General features: G+C 40.1%; 1 protein-coding gene across 20 annotated transcripts in view; it reads right to left on the bottom strand.

Annotated features, from left to right (window-relative positions):
* Positions 1–27,168, bottom strand: part of LRRFIP1 (LRR binding FLII interacting protein 1) — a 97,458-nt gene that overhangs the window by 3,689 nt on the left and 66,601 nt on the right. For 11 of the 20 annotated variants that reach the window (XM_021399766.1, XM_021399769.1, XM_021399772.1 and 8 more), the window contains 6 exons: positions 19,489–19,521; positions 18,197–18,322; positions 15,153–15,323; positions 14,056–14,148; positions 11,567–11,708; positions 6,497–9,965 (listed from right to left, as the gene is read on the bottom strand). In XM_021399766.1, the coding sequence (XP_021255441.1) occupies positions 7,861–9,965; positions 11,567–11,708; positions 14,056–14,148; positions 15,153–15,323; positions 18,197–18,322; positions 19,489–19,521 (2,670 nt within the window). In that variant the 3' untranslated portion in view covers positions 6,497–7,860. Of the gene's footprint in view, positions 1–526; positions 632–1,281; positions 1,362–1,830; positions 1,949–2,844; positions 9,966–11,566; positions 11,709–14,055; positions 14,149–15,152; positions 15,324–18,196; positions 18,323–19,488; positions 19,522–25,255; positions 25,334–27,168 lie in introns of those variants that run through there. The other 9 variants (XM_021399764.1, XM_021399767.1, XM_021399776.1 and 6 more) reach the window with 4 other exon arrangements.

The raw sequence follows: 27,168 nt of genomic DNA, 5'->3' as shown, positions 1-27,168 counted from the left end.
TCAGTAAAAGAAATAAGGTTAAAATTATGAAGAGCTTGAAAAGTATGCTTTAAAAGAGGAATATGGGCAGAGTCTGGATGGACATGCAACAGGAAAGAGGCATGAACAGATCAACTGAACAAGAAGAACACGTTTAAAAGGAACAACTCATATTCATTTACAGCGTGAGATTAGGCTCCAAAGCTTGAAAGTTAACTGTCAGTTCCAGTATGGTGTGGCACTGTGCTTAAGTAACAAAGTCCCCAAATTACAGCTGATTTCCAGCTTTCTACTACTGTAATTCCTGAATCACATCTCCTTAAAAGAACAGCAATTTGTATTTACAAACCCAGAATTTATAACATCTAAAGTAATAAACTTCCAGGTGCAACAAGTGCACCAAGTAAGAAAGAATTATTCAGCTTGATGAATGTGGAGCCAAGTGAACATTCAGACTTCGCAGCTGTGAAGTAACATGCAAAGCTGAACATTTGAAGGCTGCACAAGCAGCAGTTTAGTTTCCTACGACAGTTACATTTTCAGTTACCTCTCTCTGTAGTTTGCGCTTCTCTGCTTTCAGTTCATCTTCTACTCTTTCAGCATTTTCAGCAGCAGTTTTATACCGGGCTACCTGACCTTCCAATCGTATCACCTAAGGCAAAAACAGATGTTTTGAATTCAGGATTACACTGAAGCTTTACACTTCTGCTGATAGTTAAGCAATAACCAGTGAAAGTTGCTGGATTTATTTTAATAGAAGAAAGGCATATTTTGAGGAAAAAATATATCAAAGAAGCCATGGTAACTTCCTCCAGACCTTTTATACATACCCATATTTAATATGCTTCCAGCAACAGAAATGACAGCCCACTCACTAAATACAGCCATTTATGTCAGCAAGAATATTGCTGATATACTCTGATCATGAGCAAACAGTTACACTGGAACGGTATTGCACAAAACCCACATATACTAACTATCTCATACACCAAGAGCCATTTGAAAACGGCCAGCAGCTAGACACATGAAAGTATTCTGAAGAGTTCAAGAAGAGCTCTGAGTACACATTTGTCTTTGAGAGTTCTTCATTTGGTGGACATGAATAATATACTGACTTTCCCCTAGAGAGAAAAAAAAAAGTATTCTAGTCCTCATGACTTAGCTTCAAGAGCCCTGATGCTCCAACAATCCTGCTTTTTATTTTAAGGAAAGTCACATTAATTAAGATTCCACTTTTCATGGAGTAAAACATACTCTGCGTTCTCATCAAGAGTAAGCAAACAGAACAAAACGGGAACTTACATTCTGCTCCAGTGCTGTAATCTCTTGCTCAGACTTCGCTAGTTTAAATTTAAGATCACTGATCTGTCTGTTGGCATCTCCTGAAAGAATTGCAGATTTAGAAGAGATATAATAAGAACAAGGCTCGACTAGTCTGTCATAACATTTCCACATTCCAGGAAACTACTTGGGGCAGTGATAGTGTAGCTCCCTGCCTTGGGTTTCCCCCTGTATTACGAGCTGCCAGGTAAACCTGCTCAGTGCCCAGCAGATAGCAGCTGGCCCCAACCTTGCCTGATACCTTCTGATCACTCAGAGCAGAATGAACCAGGTGCGACAGGGAACTCATCCTCAGCTCTCCTGCGGAACATAAAGATTTCCCACCGCATTCTTGTTCAATGGATAACGGTTCCCTCACCTCTAAAAGAGGAGCCTGGCTGGCTCCCATTTTTAAATTCCCTTAGGACCGAAGGCTCATTTTTACTTCAAGACACATGTTCATTGCACAGGCATATTCTCTCGCCTACATTCAGGACACTAAAGTTCTCTTAAAATGAAAATGCAGCTCACTTTGAAGGTCAATCATGTGCATATCTGTCCCATTTTCCAGAACTTCATCTTCAGACTGTGCATTCTCCAACTTGCCATTCTTCTGCTTTTCTTCCAGTTGTCCCTTTAATTTTTTAACCTGAGGGACATAAGATGATTATTAAAATAAGATATTAATTTCAAGATTTAAGCTCTCTCGAGTGCTATGAAGCTTTTTTTTTTTTAAACTAAATTCCCAAAAAATCTTTTCTCACATTTTCCAGAAATTCTTTTGGCAAATGACTCACTGTAGTTTAAGTATCAGTACTTATGCATATATTTGGGACCAAGAATAATAAAAGGAGGAAGAACGTTTTATTAGAAAAGCCAGAAATGTTCTGCAGGCACATTCACATAAAACATTCTTAACAACTCCAAACTGTGATAGACTGCGCATGAAATCCCAAGGCCAAGGATACAGTCTTTAAACGAAAGCTTAGAGCATAACGCAGAGAAACAGATCAGCTAAAATGTCTGAATAAAGATTATAACCACGAGATCATGGTATCAGCAATAATTACTTTAATTACTATTTACCCATCTACTGTAATCCCACCAGCATTCTCTCCGAATTGCCTATTGCCCACGGAACCAGCAATCAGGAAGGCTTACTCTTGGAGGTAAAATTTGCTTTTATAATTTCTGGACCATATTTGCTTCTTTTCCCCTTGGCCTCACCCAGTCCAAAGTATTATTTTTCAGAAATAGTTGTGGAGCAGGAGTTTTAGGTGGCTACAGACAGCAGCCTGGAATACTCTGAGAACTGAATTTTAGCAACATGAAATAGGGCCCCGGGTCATCTGTTTCACACCCTGTGTTAATGGACGGGGAGAAGAATATCAGGGGGAAGCAGCCAAGTCTTCAGCAATAAGAATGCAGCACTGAAAGAACAGCGTATGTTCTACAGCCTGCGTTAGGGGCATTCTGGTTTTCTGAAGTTGTGTTATTTTTATCATACATAAAGCAAACACACAGTATTTCAGTTTTCACGTGCTTACCTGGTCTAGTAAAGACTCTCGTTCACTTATGAGTTTTTTCAGCCTTTCTGAAAGAGAAAACTGAAAGTTCAGTGCTGATTTAAGTAAGCCACACATTTCAGAGCATCTGATACAAGAGGGGCCCGTTAAGGTTAGTGAAACTAATGATGAAGGTAGTTATGCACGTACCACAGGCTATGAGGCCACAACAGGACTGGGAAGGGGCTGCAGCCAGGGGAGGTTATGTCATTCTCAAAGAGCATGCTTGTCACGGCACCCAGCTGCATGCAAAGAGGCTAATCTTCTACATTAGGTTAGCATGCAAGAACTCTAGGGTCAAACGCAACTGCAACACAAAATCTCACAAATCTTTACAGTTTAGCACAATAAAATCACCATAAACACCTATAATCATAGCTATGCACATTCTCAGCGCTGAAAATCCTCAGTTCAAAAGAAAAGCTAAACAGCATGACAATGACATTACATTATCTTAAGTACTACGACAAGTAAAACATTTGCCCATGAAATTATTTTTATTTCCAACTCAACAGCCTGGTAAAGCATTATTTTCTCTTTAACCCTTCAGTTACACCAGTCAAACATCAAGAAGGCAGTGGGCAATCTAGACTCATTGCTGTGTTAGATTTGAACTAGGAAGTAGAACAGATCAGCAAATAGATGTGTGTGGCATTGTTTAATAAAGAACACAATACAGAATGAGACACCTGGAAAACAGAAGTGAGGAACCAAATTACTTGTTGATTCCTTCCTATTAATGCAAAACGTGAAACTGTTTTAGCAGATACTGTATGCAACAGATGTTAACTCACATTTTTTGTGATAATTAAAATCACTTTACCTCATTAATTAACAGCCTTAGTGTGTTCAGTCATCTCAACAAAAGTACACCAAACATTGGCTACAAATATTCTTATCAGAAGAGGATGTCCTGACCTCAGATAGGTCTTACTGCATACGTTTGACAAGCATGTTTATTGCAGTATTATTTAGGCTCAACATGTTTATTGCAGTTCTGTTTCGTTGTTCGCCTTGCCAGCAAGCAGTCAACTGCGCAGAACCAAGCCAGTGAGTGTGCTCAACTCCGCATCTAAGGTCCTGCACAGCGCTGAATAACTTGTTAAGCACAACCACTGCTGCGGGGTGAAATATTCCTGCCTAATGAAAGGATGCTTTCTCCAGTGTCCAGTAAGAAGGACATCATCTTCCCCTGGCCCCTTTCCCTGCAAAGCCAATGTTGTTAGCATTTTGGGGTGAACCTTCAAATTGGACCTCACCATCGCTTCTCTCTCCCCTCATTATGAACATCTGCACCACAATGGGAAAGATGACATTCTGGCAGCAGGATGTACAAGACCACAGAAAATAACAGTTTGCTAAAATTACCATTTATGTTGGAAAGTTTTCTGCACGTACAGATGAAGGTCTTCAGTTTCACTTATCTTAAAATCCGACACCAAAACAGAAACAGTACTTTAATAGATATCTCTAAAGCCACCTTATTTTGTTTTTAGGAGACATTTTTCCAACAATCCAAGGGTCTGAGGACTTCTAGAACCACAAGGAGAAAACAGCATCCTACTGAATTAGTACCCAAAACCACTAATTCCAATTCCCATGTACAACAGTCATTATCCATATTTCACATACAAGGATAGTAGAGTGAATCATTAGAAAATCATCTCACTGAGATTTCAGTTTGGTAAAATGATTCCCAGCCTACTCAGTGCATCAGATGGTGGTTTACATAGACAAAGGAGCTAAACAGCTCACTGACCCAGGAGCTGGTCACAGCAGGTGGGGCACTATGTCAATCTCCCTGAGAAGAGAACAGGATGGGTGGTATGATGGCAGCTGTGGTTACCAGTATCTTCTGCTATTGTCCAGGCACATTTCAGCCACATGACCATTGTCATTGCTTTGGTAAAGGAGCTGACTCACAGTGCTGCTTCAGTGACAAAGCTGACCTAATATTCCCTAATCACCCACAGAAACCTGGTGCCTCTTCCTACTTTGAGGACAGCATGCAGAGGGAGGCAGCTGTTGATAACTTGAATGATTTGCATGGTCAATCAAGTAATTAATGTCAGTGCAACTGAAAAGGGTAAGCTGTCCTTGGAAGGTGGGAAGGCAAGCAGCGAAGGCTGCACCCCGTGAAAACACACCAGCAGTTTCAAGCAGCTATTCCAAGCAGCTTGCAAGGAGCCAGCAGCAGGCTGGACAATATTACTTCTCTGGAGCCACCAATTTATGTCAGATCATTTAAAAAAAGAATAAGAATAAAATAGAATGCCTTCCGCTCTTCCCCTGAAGAAGGAAGTTCATGAGCAAGCACGGGGCTAAGCAGGAGACTTAGAAGGCACTGGCTTACAGCACTGATTTTGAGGGCAACAGCAGGATCACTCTTTCAAAGGGAGTGTTGACCAAGGCCTTTCACTATTACTTACTGAATATGAAAGTTTCTTCAGCTACAGCTTTTGAAAGCATTTGAGGCTAGCTCTGAATTGGCAGCAATGCAGACACCTGGCACCCAAGGCTGCGTGTGCCCCTAGGTCTCAAACACAGAACCCAGCAAGTGTTTGACATTATTCTGAGAGATTAAAGTCTTACATATGGTGACCAGTGCTCACTGCAGCAACAAATAAGATTCCTCATTTATCTCATGATTTCTTGGTTTCATTTTAGACTTCTTTAGACAAAAAGATCAAATTTGTTTTTTTTTGCTGTCTTTGAAAAACAAAGAAAGACAAAATAGATCCATTCTTGTATTCGTTAGGTATGACAGGGAAAACGCCAAAAATGGTTTTCATTTTTGTAACTTCACAAAACATCCATTTTACAGTTATTTCCCCCCAAGACACTCTCCTCTCTTTAATGGTACACATTTCATTCAAATGCTAATATTTAATATAATTTAACATTAAATTCTGAGTATAACATGTAGCAGTTCCTTTTAAGATTATTTACAACTAAGAGTCCTCCCTTTCTCCCTTGTATATACTGAAACAAAAACTGAAGAGCTAGAAATACCAAGATCACCTTCAACAATCAAGAAGCACTCCCATTAGAAACAAACTCATGAAAAATAGAGGAAATGTTGGCAAATGCCTAATTTAAATGAGAGTTGTTTATAGACCCATCCACAAGTTTAGGCAAAGTCTGGCATGCATATTTAGTTAAATATATAACTGTATTTAACATTCAAATATACATACATTTAGAATACTTTCAACATTAAACCATACATTACAGTTGAGTGCGGCAAGGAAAAAATCTTATTTAAACAACGCTATATGGTAAGAAGTGATGCTTTAAGAATCTATGACTTCTTAGATTAGAATTTAGTGTAAACCCTTAGTAAGAACAACTGCCGATACTTACAGAAACCATAGTGAAGCTGTTCTGAGTTGGAGAGAAGCCACATGAAAAGAGTTACACGTTTACAGTCCTGTCACAAATGTAGAGCTATGGGTCTCATCAAATATTAAATGTCCTCAAAGGCCGCCTGCTCCTAACAGGACAGCTCTATCATCTACGTAGCACAAAGCAATAAAATTGAGAAAGAAAGCTGTAGAAAAAAGTGTTTTTGAAGTGAGGAAGATTTAAATAAATATTTATACAAGTTTGTAAAGAGTGCTCTGGACAGACAATTTGAAGTATAAAATATGTTTATTTTAATTATATACAGCTCAGTACATTTTGATATACATCTTGTAATTTTGCAGTCTATTTGAACTCCATCAACTTTGTAACATCAACAGACAGAACCTTCTACAGCTCCTCAAGTTGCATTCCCTTTGCTTAAAACAACCTCAAACTAATTATTAATTATGCAAAACATGATCTTCCTCCCAAGTACTATAAAAATGCAAGAAAAAATATATCAGTGAGTTGAAGTGTCTCATTTATGCCAGCAATACAACGTAATCCAGCTTTTCAAAAAGGCACGGGGGCTTGTATATGGAACAACAGTCTTTGGTCTGACATCCACAAGGATTAAGACATCCACAGTTAACCTTCTCTCCAGAAAAAGAGGAGGAAAGACTTTTTCAAAGAAAAGCATTCTTTCATAACAATATTTTGCAAAATAAAATATAATGCAGTAAGGAATGCAATTTTAAACAAAAATCTTTTTGGAAAAATAGATATTTATGTATTCATAGGTACAGTATTGGATAGCAAACCTAAGCATGTTACAGTGTGTATTGACACTTTCTTAAGAAAAAAAAATAAAACAACCATGTGAGACATGGTGTAAAAGGCCTACTGTGGTGCAAAGTGCCTAGCTGAAGTAAACATGTACATATTTGTTCCTTTCAGCAACCTATAAGTTGCATTTCCTTCAAATTGTGTATTGTTCCTCCAAAGCGTTTAGACTTAAGCAGATTCACAGTGATCTGTCAATATTTTGGAATAGGTCCATTTAAGAAACATACATACAAAAAGTGGAATGAGAGTATCTTTTCTTCTTTTTTTGCTATGGAAAAGGGCTCCTAGGCTTGAATCATTCAGCAACAAATTTTAGCATTAGATCTAAGTGTTGCTGATCTTCAGAGTTCCTTCATAACAAAGTGTTAACATACTTACTGTAGATCTATTGCACATACAAGTACATTCGTATAATCTATCTTTATTCTAGGCTAGAAAGTAGGAATTTCATATAAAAGCTCCTCAGTAGCAGTTACTAAAACTAGAAGTACTTTAACTGCAAAAGTCTGAACAGTTCCTTTGTGAAGCTTGCTTTGTTTGGTGACAAACATTTAACCTGAGACACAGCAAAACCAAACCTACGAATGATTTTTTGTGGCTAGGTACATCAGTGAATAATTTAATATTTGCATTATCACCACTTACATGACCAAACTGTGTTATGAGATCTACCTGCAAGGAAAAAAGAACAAACACCTTAAGAGTATTCCTATATTCCTAAGGGCTGATGTATTGTGCAAAGTGCATGCTTCTGTGCTGAGCCTGATCAAATGGCCTGTAACTCGTATGGTCTGAGATTCAGAACTTAGGATATTGTACAGTCATCTTTAGATTTACCCTTACCCTTTCTACCACCTCGCAAATCCTCTTTGCTTTCAGCCCTGTTACTGCCAGCATTTTCCAAATCCTGTTCTAGAACATTTTCATCTGTTACTTTTTCCACTTCATCAGAATCTGATGCTTTGTTTTCATCTGCCATCACATCAGCCTTCTCATCAGTTTTCGATGATGATGCTTCCTCTTGAGAATGCCCTGTTTCTTCAGGCTCATCTCCCTTCTTATGCTGTAAGCTGTCGCCTTCAGTCAATGTGTCACTGGTTTCTATTTTGGCAGCTGTTTCTCCAGCTCCACCTGCTTGGGCAGTGTTTCTGATCCCGCTGTTTGTTCTGTCATTCTCTTCACTCTGTGCACCAACTTCTTCTCCACTGCATTTTTCATCAGTTTCCAGTATTTGTTCTGAATCCTCATCAAAATCAAATGCGTCACCATCATCTTCTAGTTCTTCCTCTGCTTGGCCCTCTCGTCTAAGTTGCTCACTAACATTTTCATCCAGCTCAGCTTTCTGTGCAAGAGAATTTGCATCTTCCTTAGAAGTAAATCCATCACGTTGGTGGTCTGCAAATTCTAACTGTTTTTTATTTTCTTTAAATGCTTCTTTATCAACTTGGTTTTCACTAGTTACACTATAATATACAATGGACTCCTCTTCAGATCCACCTTCCTCTTGTTTAACTATATTCTGTGCATCACCTCCTAAAGAAATACTCTTCTCTTCCACTGTATCACCTGCTGTTTCTTTAATGCACTGAACTGTTTGAAGCTCTACCTTTGGTTCTAAGTCATCTGTCCTATTCTGTTCTAAGTATCCTGTTCTATTTTCCTCTCCTTTCTCAGAGGCATCTCCTATTCGCATTTCTGTTTCCTCAGTTTTATCATCTGAAAAACTTAGGTCTAAACTGGTTTCCCGAGATGCCATTTCTTTCACAGAGTCTGTGTCTGGCTCTACCTGATGCAGTGCACTTCCTTCTACCTTGCTAACAGAGCCCACAGACTCCCCAGATGCTTTCTCCTGCTTTTCTGCAGAATCTGAACACGTCTCCAAGTTTCCAATCAATACTTCCTTCTGTTGATCTTTCTCAGCAGGTTTAAATTCTGTTTGCTCTTCCATATTCTGTTCCTCTAGTAACGCTACATCACCATCCTCTAAAGAAACTGGCTGGATGTGTGCCTGATCTCCTCCCTCTTCATTTGTATCTGATGGGGCACCACTTTCACATGACTCCTTCCCTTCTAAGCCCGTGGAATCTCTTTTCATTTTCTGACCCCGAACTGCAGTCCCAACCTCGTTTTGTTCTTCAGCTCTATCACCTCCAGTTTCATCAGCTGTTCCATCAGTGCAGTCTTTGCTTTCAACAAGGGTTTTCTCCAAGACCTCTGTAACTTTGTTTTCAGCACTTTCTTCTGAGCATTGAAGTGTTTCAGCACGGCCCTCCACATTTACCTTTTCATTAAGTGAGACTGCTAGCGCAGGCTCTGGTAGCCCTGGCTGGCCAGAAACCATCCCACAGCTGTCACCTGCACTGTCTGCTGCTTGCTCCATCTCATTAGCACTCAGTGCATGGCTAGTTTCCACCTCCTCTCCTTCTTCCTGTTCTGGAGCAGCTTTTACCAGTTCATGCTTTGCACCTAAGTCACTGCGCATTTCCTGAGGACTCTCAAAATCCTGACCTTGCAGTGAGCCCACTTCTGAGTTCTCAGTTGTCCTTGGATTTAAGTTACTGTGTTCAGCCTCCTCACTAACAGGCTGCTGGGCTGCTGTATCTGCTGACTCTGTCTCCTTTCTCAAGTCATGCGCATCACTACCATCATTTGAAGAAGCATTCCCTGACATAGGTTCTGTAAGGCTTTGAATTTGTTCTGTAAATCTACTATCTGGTAACATCACTGTCGACAAAGCATCAGTTTCTTCAATCATTTTTTCTGCCTTTGTATTTTCATCAGCATGCAATGTCTGTACTTCCTGTTTCTCAGACTCCTCTTTGTGTTCCTCATGCTCAGAATTCTGCAAGATTTCTCTTTTCCCCACATCCTCCAAAATCTCATTTTTCATGTCCACTTCATTGGCTTTGCCTAAAAGACCAGTGAGAAAGTTGAAGGGACCGCACCACAGCTCTTACCTCCCCACTTAAAACCCGAAAGAGAATGAATCAAAGAACAGGTTAATGGAAGATCAGCTTTTGCCAATTACGTGAGGCAAAGCAGCAATTGAATTAGTAAGGGTGTGGGTTTTTTTGATCACTGAAATTCACCACCACCACCCTCTCGAAGCAAGAAAAGCCTCCAGTGCTGGCCTGTGTTTTTGTAAAGTAAAACATCTATGCTCATGGCTGTGTGAATTACAGCTTCTGTAGATGAAAACAATTTTGTTTCAAGCAGTGCAATTTAACAACAATACTTGCAGATGTAATTCCATAACTGTAAAGATTACATTTTCTCAGCAGTATTTTCTACAACTTCAACCCTAACACCACTCCAGGCATGCAAGAGCGTGTCTGATGCCAGTAGAATGAAGTAAGCAAGAATAACTCAGTAGTATTTCATCACAGGCATCATCAGTGTTTACATATATGTAAAATCTGATTGGCAAGCAAACGTTTCAGCTGTTTAATATTACCAACACAGGTACTTAGTGCCACTCCATCCACTCAAAGGGATGGGGACTTCTGTAGGTTGGCTGTTGTTTCTTCCAACTTTATTTAGAAGCAACAGGTATTAAAACAACACTGTGGCTTCAGTAGTTAGCTTTCGAGTCTATGTTGTACCTGTTTTCAAATAAACAGAATAAGGAAAGACAGAAAACATATTACATTTAAAAATATACCCTTACCTTGTTTTTTGGTGCTCCATATTGTTTCCATACAAAAATAGAGGAAAAAGCAGCCAAAAGCAAGATAAATCACACTTGCAATAGTTGGCTGCTTGTTGCTATTTACTGTGATGTTGATTTAGAGCAATGACAAAAATTATTTCCCTTTCCTTTCACTATGGTAACAGTTCTCTGAGTGGTCACTCATCACAAATGGATAAGGAGGAAGTTTTTGCCAACCAGATTTCTCCTTCCTAACAGGATCCATCTCAGAGTCATGCTCCTTAACTTTAATGGCATTAATCCCATTGTAAGTGGCTGCAATGCTGATGTGCTAATATGAACTGCTCAACAGTACGAGACACCAAGAATAAAGAATTCATGCACTAGAGTGTTTCAACAGTGACCAGCACTTCTGTTCAGCAAATGCTGACAGTTCTGATACGTAAGTGAACCAACATACAAGCATTTTATATGAAACTAAAATGCTTTTATTTTGCTTCTTTAAGATACGTGCAGAAAAATGCTGAATGACAATGGGATTACTTTGGGACAATTTTAAAATTCAGAGTTGAAATCGTAATCTGAATGACTGCTACTTCACTGTAACATGTAATATTTGTATTCTCGTCCTTTGTCGCCATGAAGGGGGAATGAAGTCTGCTTTTGGAGGAAACTGCGCAACATACTTGAAGCGATAATAAATATCAAGCAGGAAAATGCATAATGTGATGTGAAGCACAAGTGATTCACCAAGTGGCATGCTGCGTGATGTGTTAACTGTCCCACTAACGAAAGCCCAAACTCCAAGCAAAGATGAATGAGTGGACAGACAGAAAGAAACGAAACGATAGCCAGCACTTACCTAGCATCCCATCCCCTGCTGTCTTTAACGCCTGCGTTGTGCCTTGAGCAGTTTTGGAAGAATCCAAGTGTCCTTCATTATCAAGAACATCTGATGCCTCCCCATTGGTGGCTACGTCAGAGTCTGGGATTATTCCATGTTTCTATGGAGAAGCAAAAGCAACACTTTAAAGCCTGCTGCTCAATAAGAGTACGATCGTTCAGATGTTCTTGTCCTTGACATACTGAACAAACAATTGCTTCAATTGCTCCATTAAAAATAGCTGGAAGTCAGAAAATAGCACAGAATATTACAGTTCCCTGTGTAGCCATTATCACAGAAAGCAAGTGAGACCAGCTCAACTTCAATTTTTAAACTTAATTTTTCTGTTTAAAGTGTTCCTCAGAGATGAGTCTTCTACAAAAGCAACAGTTTAATGCTGAACATTACAGTTTATACTAAGAGCTCACAATCAGTATTAGGGGGAAAGACTTTATCAGAAAATGCCTGAAATGGCAACTTATAGGCACCATGCTGAGAGTTCTTGCTACTATGCTAGATTCAAATTTTCTGCAAAAATGCATAGGAGGGAAAGGTTAGCAGTCAGTAAGCAGTAAACTTCTCTTACTCCTCTTGCATACCTTCAGTTGCTCCTTCAGCATAATCACTTCATCTCTAAGGTCATCCCGCTCACTCCTTATGGAATCAAAGAAATCTTTCTGCCTCTCTAATGCCTGAGTTCGCAACACAGGTAGAGAGTGAGGAGATGTGAAGAAAGGAAAGGAAAAAAGTAAAGATAATGAAAAGCACGTGTAAACAAGAATGAGCAGAGTTAAGGTATTCAAAGATTCATGGAAGTGACACGTGAAAAAGGTAAAGTTCATAGATTGAAGGACCGAGTTTTCAGACACACAGACAAGCTTCAAATCCAAGAAATGCACAGCTTATTCAGTAATCAGTCAGCTCCAGGAATTCCTGTTAAAGACACTTGGAGCCCAAGCCTTCATTAAAAATCCTTCAGATGAGGATCTACTTTCCCTTCTTATCCTCTAGACAAGTTAATTCATATTACTTCAACGTGTATGTTGAAGACATTAAGCGATTCCCATGTACTCAGACAAGAGGATGAAAGCAGGCCTGACATTTTAATAGTCTATAAATGGGCTATTAGTTGCACAGGTTACCATGATGGCTGCATCACGTTTCAATTAAGTTGAAAACTGCAATTAAGTCATCTTTAGACTATGGGATGTAGTGTGTTGCAAAGGTGTAATTTAGTATGGAACCTCCTTGATGTTTCTTATATAAATGCACAAATAGAACAATAACAAAAATCAGACACCTGAGTTTCAAACTGCAAGAAGTTACTGGACATCAGAAGTATGAGTTGTCAGATTTATTTCCCCTTCTATATTCAGAAAGTCTTCCAGTACTCATTGTTAGAAAAGAAAGCAATGCTTCTCTTTAAGAGTGGCTTTGATAAGGGTGGTTGATAATTGGCTTTGATAAGGGGTGGTGGGAAGGCATGAGAAGCAAGGGAGAGTTTGAGACTTTGATCTCCACAGGCCACAAAGAGCTCTATTACTTCTTGATCACACTCCAGTTTCTGCTCAGTTTGCAGATCAAATCCAAATAAGCAAAAAACCAGTGCTGACAGAATTGCATTATAAATAGCACTTCCTTTCTCAATATGGCATACACAAATGAAGAACCACAGCAAATAAATTACCCTAGGTTTCAAATTCAGAACAGCTGCTAAGTTTTTCTTGGATTTTATAATGTTGAATGAAGACAATATTTGCTACTAGCTAGTTCACTGGTAATATACTAAGCCAGCCACACCAAGCAAAGTCACTCAGAAGTACATTATTCATGAGGTTTTGCAAAAGCAGGATCAGCTGAAGAATGACAATGCCACTCTGAACACATTTCAGGAGTTGACAGTCCTACCCCTATTTTTTTGTCTTTCCACTCTATTGTCTCCTGAAGATCAGAAATTTCCCTGACATAGTTCTGCTGTTTCTGTTGCAGCTGTTGGATTTCCTGAGACAGGAGCAAAATGAGAAGACAGAAAGTAGGTAACAGGTTAACAAAGACAGTCAAGATTGCAGTGATGCCAGAGAACAAAATAGTCAGGTGAAGTAAAAGGGTATCTACATGCACAATTTGTTAACTTCTCACACATCAGCTAAATCTACACTTCCAAAGACAATGTTACTATTCACAAGATGATTTATAGAGTTAGATAGTTCCACTAGTTTCCTCTACATCTCCATAAGCGGCTGTTGAGAAAACAGCTTATTTCACATTGTGGCCAATGCAACTTCAGATAATATCTAGGAAAATACTATTTCTGTAAGTTAGCTCTGAACCTGCTAGGCCTGAAACACTAGTATTTCTTCAGGTGAGCAACTTGAGAAGGGAATAAAACTCCTTACTTTCTACACACGTACTGCTAACTGGGCACACACCAATCAAATAAACCATTTTAAAAAAGTGAAGTTACTTACTGCAAGCATTTCTTCTCTTTGCTTCAAAGCCTCTTTGATTTCCTTAAACTGAAACTGCAATATGCTATGAGCGTGCTTCTCTCTCTCAAATTCCTATGAATGATGAAAAATTCATGAGATGTAATTGATCAAAAATAGCATCCCATGACAAACAGGAGGAAATAAGCGCAATGAAAATGGTTATTGCCGCATGATTCTTGAATATGCTTCTAATCACAATCCCACAAGAATACAGCTTTATTATTATTTGTCCTTCTCCCCAAAAAACTATTATTACATCAAACATAGAAGTGACAGACATCATTTAGCCAGCTTCATAATTTGAGCAGCAAGCTGCCAGTGAAAAGCTTTTACACTCAAGTCCTACTGACTTCACAGATGAATGGGTGGGAATTTAACCCACTCTTCCTATGTAAGAACACCACAAAAAATTTGCTGGATGGTAAGGACTTAAAAAAACCAGACAAATGAAAAGCCAAACACAAATCAAAACAAAACAAATAAAAAAAACAACCAATGAACCAACCAAAACCAAACAAACCAACCACCAAATCTTCCAGGAGCTGTCTGTTTTGCAGTACTTCATAGTAAAATGCTCCCAAGCTGAAAGGACAGTTCTGAGAAGCTAACACAAGCCACAGGCTTATTATTTAACACCACCTAGCTTTCAGATGCTGAATTCATGCAAAACAATTCAACAGTCAACTGTGTAGCTACTTTAACTCTATAAGCTGTACAACTCTTTGGAAGAGAGTTTTGTCCACTAAAATACTCCAGAAGTTATGAACAAAATCTTTAAATTTACTTCAAACATAGAATACAAAGGGACATATGATACTATAGAAGTACTCCAGTGTATCATTCCCATATGAAACATTTCTTCACTTTAGAAATTGCTTTCTAAAACAGAAATTTAAGCAAGTACATGTATGATTGCAAGCACATAACATGCTGCTATATAACACGCTCACTTTAACATCACCTAAAACAATAACTTATTTAAGATCTTGAATAGTAATTTGGTTTGATCCTCTTTAAGATGTCTGCCCCCCAGAAGTCTTTCACTGTTAAATAACGTGCCATTGCTATATACATACTTTACTCTTTTCTTCATATTGCCTCCTGGACTCTGCAAGCTGTTCCTCTAACTCTAAGAGCGCATCCTTCAGGGTATCTACTTGGTACATGAAATTTGTTTTTTCGTTGTCTAGTTGAGCATTTGACACCATAGCCTTTTTATATTTCTCTTCAACTTCAGCTAGAGAGTCCTGCAAAGAATAAGCATCCACAGTGAGAGGTCAGTTACAAAAATCACTCTGCAAGCCAAGACCTTGAGTGAGAAAATGAAGGTATAAAAACACAAGCCTCTGGTGTAGTCTTGCTGAAACCAGTGCTAATCATCTGTGGGACAGACTTAGCAACTGTCCCAAGGTGAGGATAACCTCCCTGTGTTTCCACAAGGCTTCTGTTAACGAGCAAGAAACCTTACCTTGGGACGGATTAAATGTTTCCTGTCCTCTGCTGCTTCAGATCCTGCTTTCTCAGGGTTTTCTTCCTTCTCCCTCCTCCCACTGAACACTGGCCAGCTCAAAGCAGCTGATGAAGATGACAAGTGGCAATTTTTTTTTTCTTTAAAGGTAAACTAACCTTGATTTAAGATCATTTTAGGTAGTCCTATCTTAATGGAATAGGCTTTAACCTAAGGCAGTTAACAGCCACTTCACGCAAATTTCAAGGATCCTTGCAGTGTGAGGTAGGAGACACTAATGTAATTAAGTACACTAACTCAGTGATTAGAATTTGCTGTGAAAGCTGCAGCTTTTGCGATGTGATGCATCATTTTTATATGTTTCCTATATCACGTTCCATCTTAACAAGTTTACTCTGTAAGATACAAATCCCAGTGTTGTGAAAATCCTTCTTAATAATTTGACCTGAATGTAAGAGACTGAGATGTTCATAACAACAGACAATGGCAAAATAAAGATCAGGATCGTTCTCCATGCCGTGCAGTCAAACTTGCAGTATTTGATTTTAATATAGAGATAGAGGACTTACATAGGCAAACCACTGAAAATATGCAAAGACGCACATCATTTTAGTTTCCAGACCAAGCAGCTTTTCTAGAAACTTCAGTACTACTGGAGTTATGCCTACAGCACTGGCAACTTTCATATACTTCCCATTCCATTCAATAAACAAAACTGGGGATGACAGAGTGAGACGATCACAACATTAAGTCTGAGCCAGTTTAGTTCAGATTTCTATCGACAAATAAGAGCATTTGTCTTTTGGCCTGTATAAATTCATACCCTTAAACACAAGTTGTGTTTTGGCACACATTCCAGCCGAAGGGTGAGAAATATTAAGCACAAGAAAGCAGTCAGAATTTGGAAACAGTGGTTTGATTAATCTCAGAAATTAGCTGGAAAGGAAGTATATGCAAGTAATTTAAGGTAGTTGCAGCGCTCCTTCAGCATGCTACGTTTAGTTTCATTAGCATCAAGTGCCATCACTGTTGGGCTATCACCTGGACACATCTGCACCAAAGCAAAGCCAGAATTAAACACTGCCCCTGAGACCTGCCTTGGCTTAGATACAAATCACCAGAGAATGCAGTCTAAGGGATGCAAACCTGAAGACAACATACTTTTTTTAAATGCAGTGTGACTATTCTGCTACATTTTCTACACACTGATCAGAGGGAAAAACAAAAAACAAAACAGGCTTCACATAAATAGGGCGAAACGACTCTTTCTTCCATTCACAACTCAAGATGGCAGTAACTTCACTAAGTTAATGACAAACACAGTCAGCAATTCACGCTGATAAATGTTGCATTATAGGCAATGATCTTTGCAAGACTGACTTTTGCAAAAATGTAGCTAATACTGTTGCTGCCTTATCATGCAGTGTTGTGCTGATGCACATTAGTTGCCGCATCAAAACTCATTTCTAGCTTCGTAGAAGTAGTAAGTGCTTCCTTAGTGCCAGCTTCCAATTTTGGGAGGCTTCCTGGATTACAAAGCTATTAAAAAACCCTAGTAATTTTAATTTGCTAGCAAAATGATTACCTTTTCTGAATGGCAAGTAAGACATGCAATAGTAATCAGCAGCCTTTCAGTTGAAATTTGGAAGCATTGCTCACCACAATCAACAGACACCAGAAGGGACACTTTTCCAGGTAACGCAAAGCTTTTCAGTTTACAACCCCTCCCAGAAGAAAAGTGTGCAAGGTCAGTGCTACATCTCACCCTAGCTCTGTGAATGTTTAGCTGGTGTTAATTACCACACTTCCACTCTGCAATAAACCAGTACCTTCATTTCTTTCAGTCCCTGCATGTATTTGCCTTCTACATCTTGAATCTGCTCCTTTAACTCATAGATATCCTGAGAGAAACAGTGAGAAAGGTCAATGATGTCACTGAAACTAATGGGTACAAGTGCAAATGGAAGAACAAGTATTCAAAGTTCTCATGTATTTCTACCATGCAGGTTAAGCAGTCTGATCCTAATCTGAAGCCTTGCTAGAGGATGAAACATCTTGGTTAGAAGTTTACCCTCATTCTTCAATTCTTGACTGGACAAATGAAGTCTTCAACAATAAGGCCAAGATACAGCTCCAACTTTGAGGTCTCCAACAAGGGCGTACCCCAGTCAGAGACATTCTCTACTGCTTTCCACTATCATCCTTCTTGGGGAATTCTGATAGCAAGGTCAAAGCTGTCAAAGCAAGTCTGAGATACAGGCTGTACTAGCATTATAGGAAAGACTGCATGAAATCCATCCATCACATTAAATGTCATTGTAAGGCCTATGCACAGTCTCTCCTCTTTGTCCCTGGTCACCACCAAATGGTTATCTTTCAGCTGTTCTAATGGTGCTGAAACTGGACAGAACTGCTTGTATCTGAGGTTTCCAATAGAAATTCCAGATATTTTAACTTGTTGTAATGTCTGAAAGCTAACAGAATGCACATCTCCAATTTAGAAATATCAGTGTATATCAGAAAGTATATCAGAATGCAGCCTTAAAAACAGACTTAAGAAAAAAACCAGTTTAGTTATGGACTGCCCAGATATTCAGATAAAAAATAAGCCATGGTTAAATACAGTTTATGTTGGCTTTAAGAACGTCTCACCTTGATTTCTCTAATAGAGGCCTCCGTATCCGCGGAGATGGACGTATCCCCACTGCCTCTTCGTGAAGAAGTCCCACCCAAGGAAGCTAAGGTAGCTGCTGATAAACTTGAGACAGTACGTGCTCCCTGGAATCACATACAGTTAAATATGGTTGTGAATATACTATTTTTAATACATACAACATAGACTATATATCTGTTGATAAAGATAAATGACAAAACAGTAATTGTGTCTTTGGCACTGAGAGACATTCCAATAAAGCACACTGATCGCCTTGTGCATCAGCAAGAAAAAAAACCACCACTGAACAAAACAAGAGAAAAAAAAAGGCCAGACCAAAGCAACATAAAACCCAAACTTCCCATCCTCTGGATCTCAACAGTGTAATTGTTACTGGGAGTTAGAATATTTTTGTGTAGTTTCATCAGTCTCAAATCAAATCAGGAGAAAAAGAGCTAATGGTAATTGGTGTTATCTAGGCATCTAACACAACCAGAGACAGATCTGTGGCTTTTTCTGTGGCTTTTAGCTCATCCTAATTCCTAACTGGTCTTTAGTGCCATGAGAAACATTAGAAAACAAATGCAGGGGAACAGGAGCTGTTGTTACACAGCTCATCAGCAAGGGCAGCCCTTAGTTCAGGCCAGGAAAGAAGAACCCATGCATTTCTAAATCATGCAAGTTTCATTAACATCTCTCAAGAAGAAGAACTGAGATCAACATTTAGCAAGAGGAGCTAATGAGAAAAAGGAGACCAGAGGTAAACATTGTTATCTTTGTGCACAAGTTAGCTTCTAAATATTAATTCTTAATTAGACAAAATCTTTCGGGTCTAGTACCATCTTGCCAGACACTTTCAGAACTTGTATTATGTTGTAGATGCTTTTGACTACTCCTCACACTGTTCTGCTTTCATTTGTATTTACCTACTCCGCAGCAGCACTGTTTTAGAATAGTGGGGGTTCCACATGAAGCTAGTTTCTCACTGCTGCAGTATGATCTTCATTTTATTTATTTTTATGCAATACCATCATTAAGCTCTACTAAACAAAACCAATATTCACGTGGCTTACCCTGGAACAACTTCAGCTGAGTGCTGTTAAATGTTAACTATTTAACCCCTGAATGATCAGGCAAGTTTCAAGTCTGTTTTCAAAAAATGTAGGAATAGAAGGCTCTGTTAATTCAAACTTCCCTAAAATCCACTGTGCGGCAACTTACTGCAAGTTCAAAAAAAAAAAAAAAAAGCAAGCTGCGATACTGTCAGAGCAGTTCACAAGATTCTTCTTACCTTCTCAAAATCCTTTTCTGGCCGCTCCTCAATCTGTAAAACAAAGGTTTAGAAGGAATCATCAGATACTGAAGTATAAGAGAAGGCAATACAGTGTCAGAAGGGGAATTCTTAAACCTTAAAGAGACTTTTCATTAACAATTTCTCTAATGAACCTAAAACAGCAACTTTCTTAAGAAAAGAGATCAAAGTCGTTTAAATGAAAGGCGGCCAGACTTCCAGATCAAGACAGCTTCTTGAAGGAACAGTTTTATGGACTTTAAATAAAATAAATGACCTCTGAAGCACCTCCACCCCTCACTCCAAAAAGCAAGGCATCAACTTAGGTCTGAAGAACCAGACTGCATCTGCACCTCACCCAAATAAAAGAGAAAAAAGTAAAATAGAAATCTAAAGCTTAGAACCTCCAATAAGTTAAGTGTTCTCTTTTTTGTGAGAGTAGGCATCTGACAAGCAAAAATGCAGGTAAGGCTGAGACTACAAAAACTGACCCTGCAGTCACATATCTGGGACCAGTTCAAAGTCTAAACAAACAGCCAGTCTGTGATTTCAGAACTTCCCTGGAATTTACGGATTCAGATGACCCAACTTATGCTGAAAGTAGCCTAGAAGAAAAAAGACTGGAGCCAAAGCAGCATTTAGGAGCACAGAAAATTACCAGGAATCAAGACAAGTTCAGTGCTCAGAAGACAGAGCAGAACCACGCAGAACATAGGCAGATGCAAGAGGTCCAGATGTCAGCTTCTGGGAATGCTCAGTACAGCAGTCAAGACGGTTTCCTGAAAAAATACTTTTCAAAACCAGCTTACCCAGATCAAGAGCCAAAGAGAGCTAAAGAGAAGAGCGATTTTGAAATGACTGAGAAAGCAACAGAGATCTGCTTCAGAGGAAGGCAGGGTGTAGCTGAGTGTAAGCTAATAAGTTTCATCGGAGAGAACAAACTCAAAACTTCCATCTCTTTCCAATCAGTCAACATTCATCATATTTTTGGAATTATACGGAGCAATGTGTGGATGACCCCACTTGTTAAGTTGCCCTTTGCCCACAATACCCTATTACTTCCATTCCTGGGCAGCACAGGTTTCATTTGGCAGCTTTCCAGCCTAGCCAAACACTGCTTTGCTGTGTAACAAGAAAGTTGTGAAGGTATAAATACCGGTGTGCTACCACATATTAATGCATACATGCACACACAGTTTTTTTCTATCCAGGAATTTATATACTGCCTTTTACAAAGTCTGCATTATGACTTCAGGGCTCAAATTAAAATACTGCTTTCCTTCAATGGTTTGCAGAATAAGGATGAAAAGATGTTTTTAATAAGATAAAAAAAAAAAAATCAAGATTTCTTCTCTTCTTTAAGTAAAGCATCACGAGTCAAATAAAAGCTTCAATTTACAAAAGGGGAAGGCATTAAAGCTAATGTGTTGAAAGATATGCATGCAGTGGATGTTTCTACTCTGCTCTCATTCCCATACTGTGATGTTTGCTGCAGATCTCTTGAAAAACAATCTTCAATAATTGAGATTTACGATAGGATGTAATCATTCAAACCTATTAAATAACTTTCAAAATTTGTGTGATTTCAAAAATTATAGGAAATTTCATTTTCCCCAGCAATGCTCTGCTACACACATCTATTTGGTGCCACGAGTGAAACAGCCACAGCATTTTCTCCTTAAAGTAAGAATCTCTGCCAATTTATTTCAACATTACTGCTTAAAAATTTCATCTGTTTTGAGCAAAGCCATTTCCCTTAACTCAGTATCACTTCATTACTAAGATTTAATTTTACATTTATAAGGCAGCAACACAACAAAAGCTGTAACGAGTGTCTTGTGAATGACAGAAGTCTGATTAATATGAATGTTTCCCACAGCTCTCATTCTGTTCTTTGATGGAATGCTTTCCAAGTTCAGACAGCCAGCAGGGGGAACCCTGGCTTTTCAGTCTTCAGTCAGTCTCTGAGGAGCCCTTTGGCATCTGATCCAGTAAGAAATCAAAGGATGTTCAGGAAAACCTCTTTACTTGAAGTCATGCTAATCTCTCGTCCAAAATATTTTACCTTCCATATCTACATGCAATAAAAGGTACTGTAAGCAACTAGACTGAAAACAAATGCTCCAGTTTCACAATGCTACACGCAGCATACTTGCTAGAAGAAGAGAGATTAGGAGGGGTTCACTTAACGATACACGACCTCGAATTTATAGAACGTTGTCATTTTTCATTTCTACAAAGGCATGGGTATGTCTCTCACCAGATTACCTTCTTCACTGTCAATAAGTTGGGCAATTTGTATTTTAGCGTATTAAAAAAAGAAGGTAAAGAAGGCAATTTTCTGACGAACTCCAGCGTACACATTTGCTTTGGCAAGAGCAATAGGCTGCTCTTTGCAAGAAGAAGTGTAGTAGGATCAGAGTTCAGTCTCTTCTGAAAGTTAGATCAGAATAAATCCAGCGTCACGTTACAAAAGTGTCAGCAATATTAGAGGCTTACTGCAGCTGGAAACTTAACAAGAGCAATATCATCCTGCAAGCCTATATATGGATATATTGCCTATTTTTCATAGACACTAAAATCATTTTAGCGCTATGTCTTAAGAAGTATTTCTCTCTGCACCACAGAGGACTGGCAGGTTAACCCTTGAAGCTGCTCTGTCAGTGACTGCCCAGGCCAGACAGCGAGCCTGCAGCAGCACTGCGCAGCATGTCTGACACAAGTGCTCTCCAACACCTTCCACGCAGCCCTGAGGCCCAGCAGCAGCTCCGCGTAACGTCCCAGCTGCACACAGGAGAGGAAGAATTACCTGGATTTAGAAGTCAAGGGGCATCCCCCACCTCTCTGAGCCACCTGCGCCAGTGCCTCATAGCCCATACTGTAAAAAGCTTCCTCCTTATGTTCAGTCTAAATCTCTCCTCTTTTAGTTTGAAACCATTTCCCCTCGTCCTGTCACAACAGACCCTGCTAAAGAGTCTGTCACCTTCCTTCTTATACCCATCTTTACATACTGAAAGGGCACTATCAGGTCTTCCTGGATCTTGCGCTTAGATCACTTCCTCATAAAAACAAGGCCTCGGCTGTGACAGATCTAATTAAGATCGTTTCCTGCTCTTGAAGCACTACAGCAGGGCCTGAAAGGAAAAGAGTGGCCTGCACTAAAGAGCCAGCAGAGCAACCCACCCAATCACAACTGAACCGCACTGCTCTGGCTGCTCGGCTGGGGCTCCAGATGGCTCAGGGATCCCAAGCGTTTGTCCAATAGGAAGAGCCACCTTAACTCCAGCAATTAGCACTGAAAAACACTGCTGAACTTTGTCAAGTCTCAAGTGGATCTGTCACAACTATTCTCACTCAGGAATGCATGTTATGCCAAAGCTCACTGTTTAAACAAACTTATCAGTATCAGAAACGCGAGTGAGCATTGCAGCAAATCCTCACTGGAGAGGTCTAAGCAGATGCAGGCCCCGCCAGTGCCTGGGCTGGGACGCAGCTCCATGTAAATCTTTTGGTGCAAGGAAAAAGTTAAGCTTCAGCACACAGATAACTGCTTCCATGAGAATTAAGTCTGTTGCTGTCTTCATTTCATTGCTGGCAAGAACGTGATAAGCTTCTTCAAACAAGAAACACTGCTCTCAGCCATGCTAAATTCACATCCCAAAACCTGCCCTTGCTGAGTGATACTACATTTCCAGCCACAACTTGGCAAAACTACTGTAGCTTTTGGCATGGTGTTTAATGAACAGTGACGGGGAGAAACAGAATTCTCAGAGAAGATTTAAGGGCTGGAGTGACAGCATATCTTACTCTTTAATTCACAAAGTTACGTTCAAAAGTTTTCCTTTCTCAATATCTAACTTCTCACAAGAGTCAATCAAACTAGGGAACGGTTCAATTCCGTTCTTCTGCCTCACAAACATAAGAAAATCATATTCACCTTCAGTGTTAGGTGCTGATTTTTATCACGGCGCACAGATATTGTGAACTATCAAACCGGTAAGTGATAAAAACATGCTGGAAACTCAGCTTGTTCAGCCCTGACTGCTTCCTGTCTCCCTGCAGGTCCAATTCAGTGTGGCACCTCTCCAATTTCTGTGCTGACATGACTAACCACCTCCACCCACTTGCATGCAAACAGTCCAAATTGTAAGCAGAGAATTAAAATAAGAAAAATCCCCTGTAAGTCCCAGGAGGGACAAACCGTTTTTTCTTATTACTAAGAACAACTTGCACTAATGACTCAGAATGCACGCAAAAAAACACATAATGGAAACCAACGTCAACACAGGGGTACCGAGTTCTTACACTTAAAGGGCCTTAATGACATCCCAGGCTATACAAATTATTTTTTGCCTTGAGGATAATTAAAATTCAGTTTGTAAGGCCTTTATTCACGCACTTTATTCAGCACCTCTGTCACGTGGGAGGACGAGGCTTGCTCAATGACCTGAAGGCTTGCCCACTCCCTGCTGATGCTAAGAAGCGAACATGTGGGCAGAGCTCAGGCACCCATCCCTGTCACGCTGCAGGCACTCTGTGCAGTTCCAGCTGTGGAAGAAAGTGCCAGGAGTGCACTTTCAAACTGCAGACTGTGTCTGGGGGGATGGTGTGATGGAGGACACCAGATACGATGCCATTCATCACTGCAGGCTGTCTGTGCTACTGAAGAGGAACTCTCCAAATTTCCATGGTACAGCTTACCTTGCTGCACTACCTTGAGTATCCAGATATTCCCCTTTTGTGGCTTTTAAAGCCACAAATGCAATAGATGTTAGGACTAGAGAGGCATGTCATGTGCGTTAATTCATGATATCACCCTCTTGATCGCTCTGCATCTTGAGGATGTAGTAAGCAATCCGTAACAGGTCCCACATCACCACATGACTATTTCGCTACAAAGAGCACCAAAATGCAGTGCAACACTTCCAAACACACTTGCTGTGGAAGACTAACTGGTTACAGATAAGTCTACTGTAAGCCGCACGTTTCCTGTAAAAGGAAAGCTGCTGCGCTCTGCTGCTGTCACCAGGCTACCAGGCTTTGCTCTGAAACTAAGAACAAAGTATTGAGAGGTGGGAACACCTAGATGGAGCAAGAGAAAACAGCGACATGCCATTGAAAATAGGAGACAGCTACTTTCTATCAGTAAGAAGCAGGAAAAAAAAAATGCAGATGTCTTGGTCAACTACAGTCACAGGAAAACCTTCAGTGTTTGTGCCTTGCACAGCCATGACCACTCAGGAGTTCATGCTCCTGAGCTGTACAAGCTCCATGCTATACAAGCTAACACCTATTACTTCTAGAACTTCACAATGCTAGAGACTGCTGTGCCTGGTAGTCTACAAGTCTGTTCAACTCCAATAGCCTTGCAACAACACCTCACCATGATACTGCTGAATGGAGAGAAACTGGAACGCAGCAGTAAGATTTAGGGTTACCTGATTGTAATAGTCAAAGGAGATGCAGCACTATCCATCAACAATGCAATCTTTTCCTCAGTATCCTTGCCAGTGTGCTTTAATTTCATGCAAATGTTGTGTTTTTACAATAGAAGTACCCTCTGGGTTCCTGTAACAATGTTAATTCTTTCTCCTTTGCCTTTGTAACTTCTCAACTGGTTCACCCCTTCATCTCCAGTATCACCTAGATGACCCAATTAATAGAATCAAAAACTCTCATGAGGGACAGCGACCTCTTTGTGCAGAGAATAGTGTGAAGGACAGAGAAATAGAACAGTTTTGGAGCAAAGGAAAATAGAGGAGCTCACCACTGGACTGGCCCGAGCAGAGCTGGCTCTTGAGGACGCCCGAGATCCTGAACCGAGGTAGCAGCTGTACTCCGAAGGCTGCCGTGAGCAATCCAGGACCAGCAAGCAGAGAGGAGAGAAAAGAATTAGGTTTGGGAAAGGGAGCAAGAGAGAAATTAAAGCATTGCATCTGCAGTTAGTTACAGAAATGGTTGCATGCAGCTGGACAAAGGAAGAGCAGTTAAAGTCAGAGAAGAGACACTTCAAGTGTTAATTTGAAAAAAAAAAAGAGGCAAACAGTAATTCTAGTTGAAGTTTACCAAGGAAAGAGTTTTGATTCAATTCACAGAATGGCACAGCAAAACTAGTAACTTGTATTTAAATACCTCAGGATACCATTCACAATCTAAAAGCTCTCAATTTCAATACAAAAGGCTAAATCCCACTTGTCTTTGAGAGCTCCGAGGCTCTCCAGAGAGCTGTCTTCTTGTTCTTCCAACATTGTGCACATATAAAATGAATCCATGTTCCACAGGCCAAAGCAATAACCATCCAGCTCTACAGTGATTCAAGCAGAAATCAAGACCATCTCAGAGACTGAAGAACCTTCCTGATTTTCCAGCACCTGCAGCCCTCACCTCCTGCCAAAGGAAGTATTTTAGCCCTTCCTAAAAGCAAATACCTAAGCAGTGATGCACAGCAGACAGGGCTGACTTGCTGCTGACAAGGGCAAAGAATGCACATATTCTGCTTTCTTTTCAGGGGTTATAATGCAGTGGGAGTACAGAATGGAAATGAAAATTTGAAGCAGCAGGGAAACAGACCTAGAACTTACCCTTTCTATTAATTTTAGAACTATTCCCTGTGTTTTTCAAAATTTCAAAGCAGCAGCTTCATACTTAATCTTGTACGTAAAGGGGTTTTACAGAACACAAGCATACTGACAGAGTTCGACACATTCAAAACAGATACAAGTTAACCAAGTCCCTAGGTCTTTACTGAACACATTGTTTCTCTTATTACCGCTCCCTCAAGGCAGGTGAGTGTAGCCTTTCTTAAGGGTCGTGTCAGTGCACCAGATCTACACAAAGCCTCGCACTGAGCAGAGGAAGGAGGCGGCTCAGGGCAGCAACAAGCAGTAGTTAAGCCCCTGGTACCTTGAGTTGCTGCATGACCTCTGAGAGTTTTTTCATAGTCCTTTGTTCTGGGATATGAAAACTAAAGAATTATCTTACTTCTGATATGTGTCTACTTTTATTTTATTTAAAGGTTTCATCATTAGTTTACCAGGCCACTGCAGGAATCCCCTAAAACTACCACTGAGGCACCCAGGTCTTCGCTATTGGAGAACTGCTTCAGTATCTTCCATCACGCTAAGAAAGCAGCACAGTGTAAATGAAGCTTACAGTACTAATAAACGATATCAGGGTAAGCGGGAAATAACCCTGACTACAATCCAGCACAGGCATAGTTACTAACCATGAAGCCACCCACACTGCATACCCTCTGAGGGCACAGAAGCACTATGGGGTTCAGTGATGCTGAAATATCCACTGGAAACACCATGGCTGTGACGAAGCTGCTCCATATGAGGCCAAAGTCTCATGCTTTGGCTCTCACACTAGAACCACCAACTGTGCAACACAAACCGGAGGAGCGCGTGATGCACAGGACCTGTGGCACGATGGTGGATGGGACAGATGAAGGGGAACAAGCACCAGAATTGATTTCATGTTCAGACCATTAGCAATGGGGCTTGTAAACAGCTCTCAGGCTCACAGTCCACTGGGAATTACTTCTCCCCAAACCAGAACTGTGTCATCTGGAGCTCTGAGACACTTACCTACAAAGGAAGACTTGTCATACAAAGGATGACAACCAGCTTGGTGCAGTGCAAACAACAAATTCACTGAATTGCAGGCAGACAATTCCAC

This window comes from Numida meleagris, chromosome 5 (assembly GCF_002078875.1).
Source record: "Numida meleagris isolate 19003 breed g44 Domestic line chromosome 5, NumMel1.0, whole genome shotgun sequence".
Taxonomy (NCBI): domain Eukaryota; kingdom Metazoa; phylum Chordata; class Aves; order Galliformes; family Numididae; genus Numida; species Numida meleagris.
The sequence above is the reverse complement of the archived record's forward strand: the minus strand, read 5'-3'. Positions and strand labels throughout refer to the sequence as shown.